The 17,864-nt window shown below is 38.9% G+C and overlaps 1 protein-coding gene across 35 annotated transcripts in view; it reads left to right on the forward strand.

Annotated features, from left to right (window-relative positions):
* Positions 1 to 17,864, forward strand: part of CD44 (CD44 molecule (IN blood group)) — a 106,964-nt gene that overhangs the window by 73,507 nt on the left and 15,593 nt on the right. For 20 of the 35 annotated variants that reach the window (XM_078853264.1, XM_078853269.1, XM_078853279.1 and 17 more), the window contains 7 exons: positions 501 to 722; positions 3,208 to 3,429; positions 5,304 to 5,525; positions 8,286 to 8,456; positions 12,303 to 12,482; positions 14,224 to 14,403; positions 15,508 to 15,693. In XM_078853264.1, coding sequence (XP_078709390.1) covers positions 501 to 722; positions 3,208 to 3,429; positions 5,304 to 5,525; positions 8,286 to 8,456; positions 12,303 to 12,482; positions 14,224 to 14,403; positions 15,508 to 15,693 — 1,383 coding nt within the window. The remainder of the gene's footprint in view (positions 1 to 500; positions 723 to 3,207; positions 3,430 to 5,303; positions 5,526 to 8,285; positions 8,457 to 12,302; positions 12,483 to 14,223; positions 14,404 to 15,507; positions 15,694 to 17,864) is intronic. The other 15 variants (XM_073347954.2, XM_073347962.2, XM_078853265.1 and 12 more) reach the window with 14 other exon arrangements.

Genomic DNA, 17,864 nt, shown 5'->3' on the forward strand with positions numbered 1-17,864 from the left:
TTGCCCTTGCAATCATGTTTTCTGGTGAAATGGTTGGTGGTTTATACTTTTGACATGGTGGTGGTACTCATGGACTTTTCTGGCTGCTTTTCTCTGTGGTATGTTTAATAAGGGGTAGGACACTTTCTATATTGCCTCAATGATTGGTTTATTTGTCTATATCATCAACTATGAATAAAACTATGATGTAGATTTTCAAATCTTCCCTCTTTTCCCACAATGCCTCAGCAAAATAACCTCTCTGCGTAGCACAAATATGAGCAGCTGTACGATAGTGAAACCGATACAACAAAAAATCAAAAAGTTGTTGGCACATCCACTTTTACCAATCCTTATCAGGGTCCTGGAAATGGATGATTGAGATGGCGGTGATGTGGCAGAGCAATAAATAGGGCTTTACTCCTAAAAGGTGCATTAGGTAACAAGAACTGAAAGTAACGGTAATGGTGTAAGTGGTTCTGCAGATATTAAATTCAAAATTGATTCAACCATTTTTACAGCAGTTGTGGTCTCCAATGAAGGTGCCAAAAATGAAGATGCAACCGAAGATCCTTTCTTGCATAATGTTTATCTTGGAGGGGACAAAGATGAGGACAAATATGCCACAAACACTTCTGTGGATAGTGTGAAGCCTGAACTTTTCCCTGCAAAGGAAAGAGATCATTCTTCTTCAAGTGTGACAGTGAACAATGAAATAGGACGCAACACATATACTCCTACAGGTATCAGTCAGAATAATGAACTGTAATCATTTTATCTCCTTGTAGGCCAAACTCTTGGCCCAGCTTCTCAGCCTGTGCTAATTGGCGTAGCTTCATTGACCATGATGGAGTTATGCAAGTTTACACCAGTTGAGGGTCTAGTCTATAGGCGGGAAAACTTTTTGGCCTGAGGGCCCCATTGGGTTTCCAAAATTGTATGGACGGCCGACTAGGGGAGGCAGTGTTTCCCCAGATTTTCAGGTGTGGCCCAGCTCCCACCTCCTATCTGACCTCCCCTGCTTCTTGCCCCCTGACAGCTCCTCCGGGACTCCTGCCCCATCCAATACTCCCCTTTCCGCTTATGGCCCCCCGGTACTGCTACCCCATCCAACCACCCCTACTCCCTGTCCCCATCCAACCCCCCTGTTCCCTGCTCTCTGACCGCCCCAACCCCTATTCACACCCCCGCCCCCTGACCAACCCCCTCTCCAACTCCTCTGCCCTCTATCCATCCCCTATGCTCCCTGCCCCCTTACTGCTTTACCGGGAGCATCGGTGGCTGGCGGTACTACAGCCACGCCGCCCAGAGCACTGGGTCAGACCACGGCTCTGCAACTGCGCTGCCCGGCCACCCATAAAATTGTGCCGGCGGATCAGTGCGCGGGGGTTGTGGGGGTAGGGGGACAGCGGGAGAGAGGCCAGGAGTGAGCCTCCTGGGCCAGGAGCTCAGGGGCAGGGAAGGAGGATTCCATGGTCTGGATGTGGCCCACGGGCCGTAGTTTCCCACCTCTGGTCTAGTCCCGAATGTCCATTACTGCAAAGTGGACTTTTTTGTGAAAGAGACTTTTGCCAGAGTAAGGACTGACTATCAACAGAATAAAGACCTACGACTTTCGTCCAGTAGTAGCAGAGATACTGTTACTTTCACATCCAAATCATTATACTGTACGATGGTATTTAAAGTTTATTCCTAAATTTGGGTGAGGGAAGTACTCAGATTTCATTTGCGGAGTTTTGGCCTCTAGAATCACATTTGAATTGGCCTAGTTGATGTTAGTGATGGTGCTATGCCAACCCTTGGCATATGTCTTTCAGTAACAGTAACTTCAGAATCTGGGGGGGTGGAGGGTGAGAAAACCTGGATTTGTGCTGGAAATCACTTTAGATAAGCTATTACCAGCAGGACAGTGGGGTGGGAAAAGGTATTGTTTCATATTCTCTGTGTATATATAAAGCCTGCTGCAGTTTCCACGATATGCATCTGAGGAAGTGAGCTGTAGCTCACGAAAGCTTATGCTCTAATAAATTGGTTAGTCTCTAAGGTGCCACAAGTCCTCCTTTTCTTTTTGCGAATACAGACTAACACGGCTGTTACTCTGAAACCTTTCAGAATCTGAGCATTCTTACAGGTGTTCAGAAAGGAGAGTTGAGGGAAATGTTACTACTTGAGAGTCTGAAACATCTCTGCATTCTGTGTTCTTAGATATGACTGAACCTATTTGGGTTGTGGCTTTTGTACATTTTTTTCAAAAATTTGATTGATGAATTTTAAAAAGCTAATTATCAAGATCATTCAGTGTCAAAATCCCAGCTGCAGTCTGAATAGAAAAGTAACCACCAGGTCATATGTTGTGAGCGTATACCTAGTCCCTTATTCTATCACCACTGCTATTAGTTTGGAAGCAATAACCAAATGAATCTCAAAGATCAGCAAAAAGGAGGCAAATTGTGCCGGCTTAGAGAGTGAAGGGAGAAAAAAAATCTAAAATAACCAAAATACACACTTTACTGTGTGATTAGTTTGTGTGCTGCTTTCTTGACTCAAGGTTATGTTTGGTGGGATCTTTTGTTGTCTGAATTTCTCTGGTGTGATTTTCCTGCTTATTTCTTTATGCTGCTGTGTGGGTACCTAACTACATCCGGTGCAGCGGACTTTTATTTTTCAGAGGAAATGATTTACAAAATGGCTTTGTAAAGTGCCTTCTCCCTTTACTCTGCAATCACATTTAACTTGCCCTAGTAATCGTGTTTTCTGGTGAAATGGTTGGTGGTTTATACTTTTAATATGGTGGTGGTACTCATGAAACTTTTCTGGCTGCTTTTCTCTGTGGTATGTTTAATAAGGTGTAGGACACTTTCTATATTACCTCAATGATTGGTTTATTTGTCTGTATCATCAACTACGAATAAAGCTATGATGTAGATTTTCAAATCTTCCCCCTTTTCCCACAATGCCTCAGCAAAATAACCTCTCTGCGTAGCACAAATATGAGCACTTGTACGATAGTGAAACCAGTACAACGAAAAATCAGAAAGTTGTTGGCGACATCCAACAACTTATCAGAGTCCTGGAAATGGATGATTGAGATGACGGTGATATGGTAGAACAATAAATAGGGCTTTACTCCTATAAGGTGCATTAAAGAGACAAGAACTGAAAGTAAAAATAACAGTGTAAGTGGTTCTGCAGATATTAAATTCAAAATTGATTCAACCATTTTTATAGCAGCTGTGGTCTCCAATGAAGGTGCCAAAAATGAAGATGCAACCCAAGATCCTTTCTTGCATAATGATTATCTTGGAGTGGACAAAGATGAGGACAAGTATCCCACAAACACTACTGAGGATAGTGTGAAGTCTGAACTTTTACCTGCAAAGGAAAGAGATCATTCTTCTTCAAGTGAGACAGTGAATAATGAAATAGAACGCAACACATATACTCCTACAGGTATCAGTCAGAATAATGAACTGTAATCATTTTATCTCCTTGTAGTCCAAACTCTTGGCCCAGATTCTCAGTCTGTGCTATTTGGGATAGCTTCATTGACCATGATGAAGTCATGCAGGTTTAAACCAGTTGAGGGTCTAGTCCCTAATGTCCATAATTGCAAAGTGGACTTTTTTGTGAAAGAGACTTTTGCCAGACTAAGGACTGACTATCAACAGAATAAAGACTTTAGGACTCTCGTCCAGTAGTAGCAGAGATCCTGTTACTTTCACATCCAAGTCATTATACTACAAGATGTTAATTAAAGTTTATTACTAAATTTGGGTGAAGGAAGTACTCAGATTTTATATGCAGAGTTTCGGCCTCTGGAATCGTATTTTGAATTGGTCTATTTGGTGTTAGTGATGGTGCTATGCCAACCCTTGGCATATGTCTTTCAGTAACAGTAACTTCAGAATCTGAGCATTCTTACAGGTGTTCAGAAAGGAGAGTAGAGGGAAATGTTACTACCTGAGAGTCTGAAAAATCTCTGCATTCTGTGTTCTTAGATACAACTGAACCTATTTGGGTTGTGGCTTTCGTACACTTTTTCAAAAATTTGATAGATGAATTTCAAAAAGCTAATTCTCAAGATCATTCATTCTCAAAATCCCAGCTGCACTCTGAACAGAAAAGTATCCACCAGGTCCAATGTTGTGAGCGTATACCTAGTCCCTTATTCTATCACCACTACTATTAGCTTGGAAGCAATAACCAAATGAATCTCAAAGATCAGCAAAATGGAGGCACTTCCTGCATCTATCCACATGTTCCTGTTCCTTAGAAACAGTTTCTTTGGCTAATTATACATGAAATGCCTGTCATCTGATAGTTTGTTCTAGGTTGTGAAAAGGCAGCATCATATGGATGGCATCAAGTGAAACAGTGTGCATTTGAAAGTAGTTTAAATATGGAGTTGTATGAAATATTTTTACTTTATTATTACCGTTAATTTTAATTAGTGAAGGTTGTGTGTTTGGAAAATGCCTCCTCTGTGGTGTCTTGATTGCTGACAACATTGTCCCGGCTTAGAGAGTGAAGGGAGAAAAAAAATCTAAAATAACCAAAAATACACACTTTACTGTGTGATTAGTTTGTGTGCTGCTTTCTTGACTCAAGGTTATGCTTGGTGGGATCTTTTGTTGTCTGAATTTCTTTGGTGTGATTTTCCTGCTTATTTCTTTCTGCTGCTGCGTGCTGCTTTCTACCTAACTGCATCCGGTGCAGCGGACATTTATTTTTCAGTGGAAATGATTTACAAAATGGCTTTGTAAAGTGCCTTCTCCCTTTACTCTGCAATCACATTTAACTTGCCCTTGCAATCGTGTTTTCTGGTGAAATGGTTGGTGGTTTATACTTTTGGAGGATGAAGTTGATATGGTGGTGGTACTCATGGACTTTTCTGGCTACTTTTCTCTGTAGTTCAAGAATGGCATGTTTAATAACGTGTAGGATACATTCTGTATTGCCTCAATGATTGGTTTATTTGTCTGTATCATTAACTACGAATAAAACTATGATGTAGATTTTCAAGTCTTCCCTCTTTTCCCACAATGCCTCAGGAAAGTAATCTCTGTGTGTAGCACAAATATGAGCACCTGTACAATAGTGAAACCGGTACAACAAAAAATCAGAAAGTTGTTGGCCGCATCCACTTTTATGGATCCATATCAGGGTCCAGTAAATGGATGATTGAGATGATTGTGATATGGTAGAACTATAAATAGGGCTTTACTCTATGAGGTACATTAAAGAGACAAGAACTGAAAGTAAAGATAACAGTGTAAGTGGTTCTGCAGATATTAAATTCAAAATTGATTCAACCATTTTTATAGCAGTTGTGGTTTCCAATGAAGGTGCCAAAAATGAAGATGCAACCGAAGATCCTTTCTTGCATAATGTTTATCTTGGAGGGGACAAAGATGAGGACAAATATGCCACAAACACTACTCTGGATAGTGTGAAGCCTGAACTTTTCCCTGCAAAGGAAAGAGATCATTCTTCTTCAAGTGTGACGGTGAATAATGAAATAGGACGCAACACATATACTCCTACAGGTATCAGTCAGAATAATGAACTGTAATCATTTTATCTCCTTGTAGTCCAAACTCTTGGCCCAGATTCTCTCTCTGTGCTATTTGGCATAGCTTCATTGACCATGACAGAGTTATGCAAGTTTACACCAGTTGAGGGTCTAGTCTCTAATATCCATTATTGCAAAGTGAACTTTTTTGTGAAAGAGACTTTTGCCAGACTAAGGACTGACTATCAACAGAATAAAGACTTTAGGACTTTCGTCCAGTAGTAGCAGAGATCCTGTTACTTTCACATCCAAGTCATTATGCTATAAGATGTTATTTAAAGCTTATTGCTATATTTGGGTGAGGGAATGTCACGGTTCCTCCCCCACTCTGAACTCTAGGGTACAGATGTGGGGACCTGCATGAAAAACCTCCTAAGCTTATCTTTACCAGCTTAGGTCAAAACTTCCCCAAGGTACAAAATATTACCCCCGTTATCCTTGGACTGGCCGCTACCATCACCAAACTAATACTGGTTACTGGGGAAGAGCTGTTTGGACGCGTCCTTCCCCCCAAAATACTTCCCAAAACCTTGCACCCCACTTCCTGGACAAGGTTTGGTAAAAAGCCTCACCAATTTGCCTAGGTGACTACAGACCCAGACCCTTGGATCTTAAGAATAATGAACAATCCTCCCAACACTTGCACCCCCGCTTTCCTGGGAAATGTTGGATAAAAAGCCTCACCAATTTGCATAGGTGACCACAGACCCAAACCCTTGGATCTGAGAACAATGAAAAAGCATTCAGTGTTTTACAAGAAGACTTTTAATAAAAAATAGAAGTAAATAGAAATAAAGAAATCCCCGCTGTAAAATCAGGATGGTAGATATCTTACAGGGTAATTAGATTCAAAAACATAGAGAACCCCTCTAGGCAAAACCTTAAGTTACAAAAAAGATACACAGACAGAAATAGTTATTCTATTCAGCACAATTCTTTTCTCAGCCATTTAAAGAAATCATAATCTAACACATACCTAGCTAGATTACTTACTAAAAGTTCTAAGACTCCATTCCTGTTCTGTCCCTGGCCAAGACGACTACAGACAGACACAGACCCTTTGTTTCTCTCCCTCCTCCCAGCTTTTGAAAGTATCTTGTCTCCTCATTGGTCATTTTGGTCAGGTGCCAGCGAGGTTACCTTTAGCTTCTTAACCCTTTACAGGTGAGAGGAGCTTTCCCCTGGCCAGGAGGGACTTCAAAGGGGTTTACCCTTCCCTTTATATTTATGACAGGGAAGTACTCAGATTTCATTTGTAGAGTTACGACCTCTAGAATCGTATTCTGAATTGGCCTATTTGGTGTTAGTGATGGTGCTATGCCAACCCTTGGCATATGTCTTTCAGTAACAGAAACTTCAGAATCTGAGCATTCTTACAGGTGTTCAGAAAGGAGAGTAGAGGGAAATGTTACTACCTGAGAGTCTGAAAAAACTCCACGTTCGGTGTTCTTAGATACAACTGAACCTATTTGTGGCTTTTGTACACTTTTTGAAAAATTTGATTGATGAATTTCAAAAAGCTAATTCTCAAGATCATTCAGAATCAAAATCCCAGTTGCAGTCTGAATAGAAAAGTAACCACAAGGTCCTATGTTGTGAGCGTATACCTAGTCCCTTATTCTATCACCGCTACTGTTAGCTTGGAAGCAGTAACCAAATGAATCTCAAAGATCAGCAAAAAGGAGGACTTTCTGCATCTATCCACATTTTCCTCTTCCTCAGAAACAGTTTCTTTGGCTAATTATACATGAAATGTCTGTCATCTGATAGGTTGTTCTAGGCTGTGAGATGGCCGGCATCATATGGATGGCATCAAGTGAAACAGTGCATTTGATAATACTTTAAATATGGAGTTGTGTGATATATTTTTACTGTATTATTACAGTTATTTTTTTAGTGAAGGTTGTGTGTTTGGAAAATGCCTCCTCTATGGTGTCATGATTGCTGACAACATTGTGCCGGCTTAGAGAGTGAAGGGAGAAAAAAAATCTAAAATAACCAAAAATACACACTTTACTGTGTGATTTGTTTGTGTGCTGCTTTCTTGACTCAAGGTTATGTTTGGTGGGATCTTTTGTTGTCTGAATTTCTCTGGTGTGATTTTCCTGCTTATTTCTTTCTGCTGCTGCGTGGGTACCTAACTGCATCCGGTGCAGTGGACTTTTATTTTTCAGTGGAAATGATTTACAAAATGGCTTTGTAAAGTGCCTTCTCCCTTTACTCTGCAATCACATTTAACTTGCCCTTGCAATCGTGTTTTCTGGTGAAATGGTTGGTGGTTTATACTTTTGACATGGTGGTGGTACTCATGGACTTTTCTGGCTGCTTTTCTCTGTGGTATGTTTAATAAGGGGTAGGACACTTTCTATATTGCCTCAATGATTGGTTTATTTGTCTATATCATCAACTATGAATAAAACTATGATGTAGATTTTCAAATCTTCCCTCTTTTCCCACAATGCCTCAGCAAAATAACCTCTCTGCGTAGCACAAATATGAGCAGCTGTACGATAGTGAAACCGATACAACAAAAAATCAAAAAGTTGTTGGCACATCCACTTTTACCAATCCTTATCAGGGTCCTGGAAATGGATGATTGAGATGGCGGTGATGTGGCAGAGCAATAAATAGGGCTTTACTCCTAAAAGGTGCATTAAGGAGACAAGAACTGAAAGTAATGGTGTAAGTGGTTCTGCAGATATTAAGTTCAAAATTGATTCAACCATTTTTTTAGCAGTTGTGGTTTCCAATGAAGGTGCCAAAAATGAAGACCTGACCCAAGATCCACTGCTGAATGGGGCTCATTCTGGATGGAGTGATAAAGTCAAGTATTCCACAAATGCTACTAGGGATGATGTACTACCTGGAGTTATTCCTTCACGTGGAAGTGAACATTCAACTACAGGTATCAGTAATTAAGTGAGAACTTGAGAGTTTTTCTTTGGCATTGAACATTATTTTTGCTTTCTGAACTCAGAGGCTAAAGGCCAATAAGTTTATTAGGTGTGGATACTTCTGCGTGAACAGGAAGCATTGTTCAGGTGTCGCTGCATGGTGATTAAACAGGTCTGAGTTATAATTAGGTTTAAAGTACAGCTGGGTCTGAACTGTAGAGTTTGGAATATTTCAGATACATTGTTCCATTTCTTTCCATTAAAGAGAGACACCCAAATCCACAAAGTCTGGATCCAGAACCAACTTTCTGTTTGTATTTATTGTCTGTTTTAGGGACAGATGATACCAGATAAGCAGTACTTTTTTATGGGGCTTGTGGAGAGCCATCTCCTTCTCTCTCTTCCCCCAGCTTCCCTACTGGAAGTTTGGGGATTAATTGTAACTCATACAAAGTGGCATACAGAGAGACTGTGCCTGCTGCACCATCCGTTTAGATGTACATGAGATGAGTCTAACATCCTGATAGCTTCCTTTTTGGTTGTGAGATAGTAAAGTTGCTTTTTTCTGGAAGTGAAGTATTATGTGAGTGGCATCAGGTCGGACAACTACTAGAACAATAAACGTTTCAGTGAGGATTAGTGTGTCAAGGTTTATTTTGTAAATATTTTAAAGCTGTTTTATTCTTAGATTTTAAGGCCAGAAAAGACTGTTATGAGCATCTTCTCCTTCCTTTGGCATAACAGAGGACATAGAATTTAGCTCAGTAATTCCTGCATCAATCCCATAATATCAGGGTAAACTAGAGCATTAGTCAGTGCAGGTTGTGTAAGTGTAAAACGGCCTTCTCTATGAGCATTGTATTGCTTGCAATGTGGAGCTTGTTTAAGAATTGAAAGAATAAATGCCACCTTCTCTAAATAAATAAATAAAATCCACACTTTCTTGGGTTTAGTTGGTGTACTTTGCTCTTGCTGTCGCTTTGTGCTGATGGTCATTGCGTATTGCAAAGGGTTGTCTATAATTTTTTCATCCTCTGGATATGGGCCCTTATTTAACCATGAGCGTTTCACTCATGGAATGCACCGATATCGAAGGCAATATTCTTAGACTGTGTTCTAAATCATCCTAATCTTACATACATCATGTTTGCCAGTGTGTTTTCTGAAAGGCTTTTAACTTTGAAGGGTAAATCTGGTGTGGTGGCGGTGTTTCAAGACATTTCTGACTGCATCTCCTATGTCTAAACAACAGCACCTTGAATAGCGAACAAGACAATTCATTTACTGTGTCAGCTGACATTTTAATACAGCACAGAATACCAATACGAATATATTTTCAACTTCAAATGTATATACACAAGTACTCCAAATATCCAACCATAGTATCCTATACCATTCTCACAAACAAAGGCAACTGGAGCCAAATCTATAATTATTCAGAGAAGTAGAGTAAATGGTGGATTCTCTGTAACTTGAAGTCTTTAAACCAAGATTTGAGGACTTCAGTAACTCAACCAGAGTTTATGGGCCTATTACGGGTGGGTGAGGTCCTGTTGGCTATGATGTGCAGGAGGGCATCATGATGGTTCCTTCTGGCCTTGGAGTCTATGAGATACTATCTAAAAAAAATAATTTCCACTTATATGAATCCAGAAGCCACAGACTCTGCATATTAATTGGCATCTATCAAAGATGAGTGAGAGAGGTACAAGTTGTTGTTGTTACTTGTTCTGCCACTGCTGCAACTCTGACCTTTTCTGCTGTTGCCAACTTTCATTGGGACAATCTCCAGCAGACTTAAAGCTTGTTACTTGTATTGTTGTAGCACTTAGAGCCCCCAATCCCTCCAGAGATTGGCCCTATAAGTACTAGAATACCTAGTTTAAAATCTATTGATAAAGCTCAGTTTAGCATGTCAATATGACCTGGTTGCATGGAATCATCAGGTCAAAACTTCCAGTTTTTTGGCTTATTTTGATTATTCAGTTTATTATTTTGTTGTGTTTTCTTTTGGGTTTTTGAAGGTGTTGGTATTTTCTTTGGCTTCTCCGTGCTTGCTGAATAGAATAAACCAGGATTAACAAATGTTAGCAAAAATAATTATTCACCTGAAAATTCCCACAGGACATTTATTATTTGCTATTCATTTGACCCACCATTTGAAAGTTTCTGTGATCCACCCTGGAAACAGAAAGAACACCATGTGACTTATAGCCATTGATTATTGACTATTTTTTGTGTCATGTGGTTTGATATTCACAAACATTTCATAGATTCATAGACTTTAAGGCCAGAAAAGACCATCATGATCATCTTGTCTGACCTCCTGGATATCTCAAGCCACAGAACCTCACTCACCCAATCCTGTAATAGACCCATAACCTCTGGCTAAATTATTGAAGTCCTCAGATCATGATTTAAAGACTTAAAGTTATAGAGAATACACTGTTTACTCTAGTTTAAACCAAAAGTGACCCGTGCCCCATGCTGCAGAGGAAGGTGAAAAACCCTCAGAGTCTCTGCCAAACTGATCTGGGGGGAAATTTCTTCCTGACCCCAAATATGGTGATCAGTTAAACCCTGAGCATATCAACGAGACAAACTGTAATCAGAATAGGATTAGTTCAAACAATTCAATTAATACTTAAAATAACTCATATATTTGACAGGTTTCAGAGTAGCAGTTGTGTTAGTCTATATTTGCAAAAAGAAAAGGAGTACTTGTGGCACCTTAGAGACTAACACATTTATTTGAGCATAAGCTGAAGTGAGCTACAGCTCACTTCATCGGATGTATTTATTTGAGAAAATTGAAATGAAATGGCTTGTCTCAATTGTCAGAATCTGCCTGTCTGGAGACAAGCACTGTAATATATATAAAGCACTGAAATCCCCAAAAAAGAAAAATTATTCTTCCCTGCCATATTTGTGATTCAGTCTTCATGCCATGTAACTGAGCTCAAACCTGAGTTACAAAGGCAAGCTGATGCTGCTATTTCTTCTCTTCTCGCTGTTGCTTTTACCTCTGTTGTCAGAGGATTTCTGTTGAAAACATTGCCCCTGAACAGGAGCATGGCCAGGGATGGTGATAATGTTATCAGAAATAAAAAGTCCTCTCTGCTTTTCTGTTCTTATGCTCTAAAGCCCCATTCAGCAAACACTTAAGAAAATTCTTAACTTTGAATATGTGAGTAGTCTCTCACTGAAGTCAAATAAGCACATGATGACATGTTTGCTGCAACACCACCTAAATACAGCAGGAATATCAAATTAAATATTGGCCATTTCGTTCCATCATTTTCTTACATGTTGTTATGTGCCCTTTATGTTACAGAAGCAGGTTTTCTCCCACCCATGGTCAGACTCTACTTGTCTGGAGGGAGTGTAACTAAATAAAACAGTGAAATCTTGAAAGAGAAAATTAATAGTTGTTGTTAATGAGACATAGTCCTCATTCTGAGTGTCTGATCAAACCTGAATTATGGGACCAAATTCTTGGAGCTACTTCTTCTTTGTTGTTCTTGCTTCTGTGCCCATTTCCACTGCATTTATGGTCAGCCAGGACACAGTCTTGAAAATTAGCATGGTGCTGGTAAAAAGGTTTAGAAAACTATTGATGTATCTTGAGTCAGAAGAGCATTTAAGTGTGAATTTAAGTCCTGTTGATGTCAGTGGGACAGTTTTCTGAACTGAGATAATAAAGAGGAGCAAAACCTTTATACTCCTTCTTTACTACTAAGTGTAGTAGATATATAAAAGGACGAGGCCTGTTTTACAGAGAAGAACTGAAGAGGAGAATAATATAGTGTGGTTCTGTGTGTATTAATTTCACAATTGCTTCACCATCATCGTAATAGCTGTGGTCTCCAATGGCGGGACCAAACATGAAGACTCAACCCAAGATCCACTACTGCGTACTGTTCATCCTGGTTGGGGCAATGCAGACAAGTATCCCACGAATGTCACTAGGGATGATGTGCTGCATGGAATTATTCCTCCAAGTGAAAATGATCAGGAAAAGGAATCTTCTCATACAGGTACCAAAAAGAATAATTAATTATGCATGAGAATTTCAAAAGCACTCTGCATTGACCTAAATCTGCTCTCATTGAAATAAGTAGGAGTTTTACTATTTGACTAGAGAAGAGTTTACTATTTTACTATTTGACAAGAGAAGAGTTTGACCAATGCTGAATTCTTTTCAAAATCCCACCCTATAGTCCATTTACTCCCTATTTGGAAGGAATAACACTACTTCTACATCTGTGTAATTTCATTATGATACTCTATTGAAAGTCTATTGATAAAATTTGGTTTAGAGTGGTACTGTGATAATCATTAGCATAGAATCAGCTGTCTGAAATTTCCTAGGTTGTGATTTCTTGTTTGCATTTTTCTGAGGTGATGGATTGGGGTTTTTTCTGACTATGCTGATTAAAGCTTGCTGAATAATGAAAAATAAGATTCACACATAACTTATAGGTAAACGCGAAATCCCAAATGAGAAAATTATTGGTCACTGTCATATTAATGGTCAGTCCTCAAATTCAGTAACTGAGCTAAGACTTGGATTACAAAGTCCAAGATATAGCGGCTGCTATATCTTTTCTTGCCATGACATCTATCTGTGTTATCAGCATGGATAAGTTCAGCCACATCATAGTGCCCAAACAGCAAGATGGTGTTGGTTAAAAGTTGAGAAAACCAATGATAATGTGGAGCAAAATAGAAGGTCTCTGCTTTCCTTCTCCTACAAACTTAATACAGTAGAAATATAAAACTGAATCCTGCCTCCAGATAATCAACCAGGATTGGGCAGTGAGGACAAATATCCTATAAATACCTCCAGGGATTATGTCATACCTGAAAATGAAAATGAGTCTTATACAGGAACCAGTAAGAATAATGAATTATATTCATTTTACCACCTTGTGTGTAATGAGACATTATTTCTTCTGCATACGATTTATTCACTCTCATACTTTGTTGGAAATCTAAATTCTCAGCAAAGAGGTGCATTGGTATATCTTTTTGACCTTATTGCATGGAAACAGGTGAACAAAAATTTTTATTTTTTAAATGTTCTTCTCTCTGTTTTTTTCTGGGTCTGTATATTGAACTTTCCTCTAGCTTTTTCTGTGTGCTGACTAGACCATATTGAATAGTGAAAATAAGATTCAAAAATGTATTTGTGAATCTGAGACTTGAATTGAATTTGATCATATATTTTGCTTTCTCCTTATTCTGTGATGACTAGGGATTCACCTAAACCGGGGAAATCCCTAAATGTCTTGGCAGGTCAGGTTGCTAGACATATGTTGAACATAGAGCCTGGTAATTCCAAAATCCCATTTTTTTAATCTTATACTACCAGCAGCCTAAATATTTTCTGTCTCGTTGTGCTTTAACGACATTCTGATTTACGGAGATAAATTTGGTGAGGTGCTGCTGTATTTGTGAGCTTATCTGACTGCTTCTCCCATTGGCTGAGATCAGACCTGAGTTCCAGAGACAAGTAGATACTTCTGCTTTCCCTGCTCAGGCTTCCATGTCCATTGTCATTAGGGTTCTGTTAAACCACAGTAATCCAACAGTATTGGTTGAAAAGGTGAGAAATGTGGATCAAAAGCATTCTGTGCGTCTCTCCTCTGCTACTCTAAATACAGCAGAAATTTTAGAGCAAGGCCAGGCATAGAGGCAAACACTGAAGATGAGACTAACGTGGCTAGTGCTTTTGCAAATATTAAGTTCCCAATTGCTTCACCATCGTTACAACAGCTGTGGTCTCCAATGATGGTGCCACACATGAAGGCTCAACCCAAGATCCATTGTTGCACAGTGTTCATCCTGGCTGGGGCAATGAAGACAAGTATCTCACAGCTACCTCTAGGGATGATGTGCTACCTGGAATCATTCCTCTAAGTGAAACTGAACATAAAAATGAATCTTCTCATACAGGTACCAGTAAGAATAATAAATTATAGTCTTGTTACTTCTTTTTTGGATGAGATCGTTTTAATTGTTATTTCACCATTTATAATATGCTAAAAGTCTATTGATAACTCTTAATAAGTTGTGGCATGTTGTTGTACCTGATTACAGGAAATCAGTTAATCAAAAATTTCTGTAATACTGTGAAATTATTTTTTGTTTTAGTTTATTCTTGACTTGTTTCTTTTTGTGTTAAGAGTTTCCTCTTTGTGTTGTTGGATTGGTACATAATGAGCTTACATGAGGGCTATTCTTGTCTCCTTAGGTAATGCTAGGTGTTCTAATAATCATTCTTCTTAGCACTCTATCATTTTGCAAGTTGTACAGCTTGGTTATGCCAAGCGCTCTCATTTTTGATCTTGCATTCCTGTTAACCTTTAGATTATCATCTCTGAGTTTATATTCTGGTGCGCTTGTAATTGTGGGATATAAATCTGGTGCGGTGGTGATGTTTTTGGTGAGATTTTCTGTTGGCTTGCTCCTGTGGCTCACCAGTAACCTCTTTATAGAAGAGCACTGTCTAGAGGATCAGGGACAGGATTTTACAAAATAATTGCAATATCATAAATGCTCCATGCCATTCCATCAGACCTTCTTATGTTGCATGCGTCTTTTATGTCACTGAAGCCTGTTCTAAGCAGTATCACTTAAGGACAAGAACATAAAAGAAATTAGTGAAATTTCTAAAGAAAAAATAATTGCCATATTTATTGGACATAGTTCCAGTGCTCAGCATCTGTAATCACTCCCGATCACTCCTGGCTGCTTCTTGCTCTTGGGTTTTTTTTTTTTTTGGGTTGTATTTTTTTGGTGGTCTTGCTTCTGTGTCCATTGTCACTGAGACTCTTCTAAATTAAATCATAACCCTGAGGAACAGCAAGAGGGTGTCAGTTAAAAAGTTGATAAACCAGTGACAATGTGAAAGAAAGCAGAATACCTTCTCTTCTTATGCTCTTCTTATGCTCTAAACACAATAAAAATGTAAAAGATCAAGGCCTGTTGTAGAGGAAAATAATGGTGGTGGTTCTACAAATATTAAGTTTAAAATTGATTCAAGCATCATTATAACAGCAGTGGTCTCCAATGATGGTATCAAACATGAAGACTCAACTAAAGATCCACTGGCACCGAGCATTCAACCTGGAGGGGATAATGAAGACAAATATCCCACAAACAATCCCATTGATAATTTGATACCTGGAGTTTTTTCTGACATTGAAAGTGGACATGGCAGAGGACCAGCTTCTACAGCCACCAGTAAGAACAATGAATTACAATAATTGTATCTTATCCTTCACCCCTTTTTTAATGTCTCTGGATATAAAGGTAAATTTGTAAAGTATTGGGGGACATGTTATGATCCAAAAGTTTTTTCTTTTAATTGGAGTTTTGAAAGCTAGAAAATAGCCTCCTACCAATGTGCATGAAAGAGAAAGTGTTTTAATTGTTTTAATTTAAGTGTTTTAATTTAATTAACTATGTGGAGTGGGATGATTTAACTCAACTGTTTCCAGCAATCTTTCTTCTCAGAGAAGATGAGTAGCATTTCTTCTTTTCACCAACTCTGGGGAACCTCTCTAGAACATCAGAGAAATAAATGCATAAGAAAACATCTGATTGCAATTGCTAGTGTTCCATTGTCAAGCTGTGGAGATAGTATTTTCTATACTAAAGACTCAAACCACAGAACATTTTGTTCCATCTTCCTGATCATTTTATTTATTTTATTCTCTGTCATCCAACGGCAGTTATTTTGAATGCTAGCAAAGTAACACTTAGTCCAGCCAGCCCTCACCCCACCCTCCTGATATTATGGACATGTACCATGGAAGATAATTTCCAGTATGGCTTCCACCCTCCCCAGTAATTTTTGCTGTTAAGTAATCCATCAGTGATTATTGACATCTACGGGTGCTAGGAAGCAACAGGCTTTTCATTTCTCAGCTGCTTCAGTTTTAAAAGCTTGTTTCTGATAGAGCTAGTTTGCATAAAGAAATAACATGCACTGATCACAGTGTGAATTTTGTTGTTCCATGTTGCAACATGCAAGTAATTATTTTTGAAAATTAAGAGGCTTTCCTTGTGCCCAAATGTACTTTTCATTTAAATTATCAACCCAGAGGCTAAGGTTTTCCTAAATGGTACACCTTCTTATTCATGCTGCATCAAATTACCTGCTGGTATAACTCCATAGAAGTCAATACAGACATGCCAGCAGAGACTCTGTCCAACAATCTACAGCCATTTGTTGCACACAACCAAGAATATGAACTTGTATTAATACCACATCTGTCATCAAAGTATTTTAGAAGAGAGTCATGAAACATTAATAGTTTAAAAGAGTTAGAATTTGCATCAAATGAACTCTTTAATTTGATTTTGAAAGGAGCTTTGAATATGAAAAATGAGTTGGTTCTATAGCGGAGACACACTGATTTGGTTTCTATAGTTTCTGGACTCTAGCTGGGTTATATTAAAGGTTCTGGATGTTACTCTCATCTCACACCAGTTTTACACTGGCATAATTCCATTGGCTTTGGTGGAGGCAGTGTTATTTACATTGGTTTAAGTGAGATCAGAACCCAGCCCTCATCTTTTCAGATCTTAATGAACAACATGATACAAACTCAGCAAAATAAACCAGATCAAAAAACTGCCTTTAGAAGCCAAATTTTGTAGAGTCTAGATGCCTCAAGTATTATAAATTTAACAAATATCTTTTGAAAACTGCTATTTTATTTTTCTATTTGTAATATTTAAATGTGTAACTTGCAAAGGAGAACTCATGTGTCCTGACTTCCAGTCCCCCATTTTATTCGGCCGTCTCCCTAATTTACTGTGTGTACATTCGACGCTGTGTAGAAGGGTTTGGTTCCTTTCCTTTTTTGAATATGTAAAATCTGACAGAGCTGGTGCTGAGGTGACTTTCTGGGATCATCTGCTTAGATTCTTAGCAGAATCAAAGATGTGACGTTAACGGAGCAACGGAGTTCATGAGACCCAAATTTTCCCAACATTTTTCCGGCATGGCATGCTGTGTGTCTGTTTCTTTTAGTGCTGTGGCATCATAGCAAAGCAGAGCGAATGCTAGGTCACAACTCTACCACAGTGGAAAATGTGTGCACACATTGAGGGAGGGAAGGAAGGTCCTTTTTTCATAAGATGGGCCCTGCGAAGCATGAATGGGATGACAAAGAAAGTTCACTTCACGTGTTAATAGAACATATTTAAAGGCTCATTCTGAAGAAATTCTTTGTTCAGTCTGCTATGCCTCATGTTTTGACTTGCTTTCCCTCTATAGTCATGTTCAGCTGTGGTCTGACATCATACATATGTCTGATCTTTTGCCCAAAAGCCACAGTGGGATAGTGAAACCATGCACTGAAGAAATCCAACTACATATTTGATTCTTCACAAAGAAAGAATGT

This window comes from Lepidochelys kempii, chromosome 6 (assembly GCF_965140285.1).
Source record: "Lepidochelys kempii isolate rLepKem1 chromosome 6, rLepKem1.hap1, whole genome shotgun sequence".
In the NCBI taxonomy this organism is placed as follows: Eukaryota; Metazoa; Chordata; order Testudines; family Cheloniidae; genus Lepidochelys; species Lepidochelys kempii.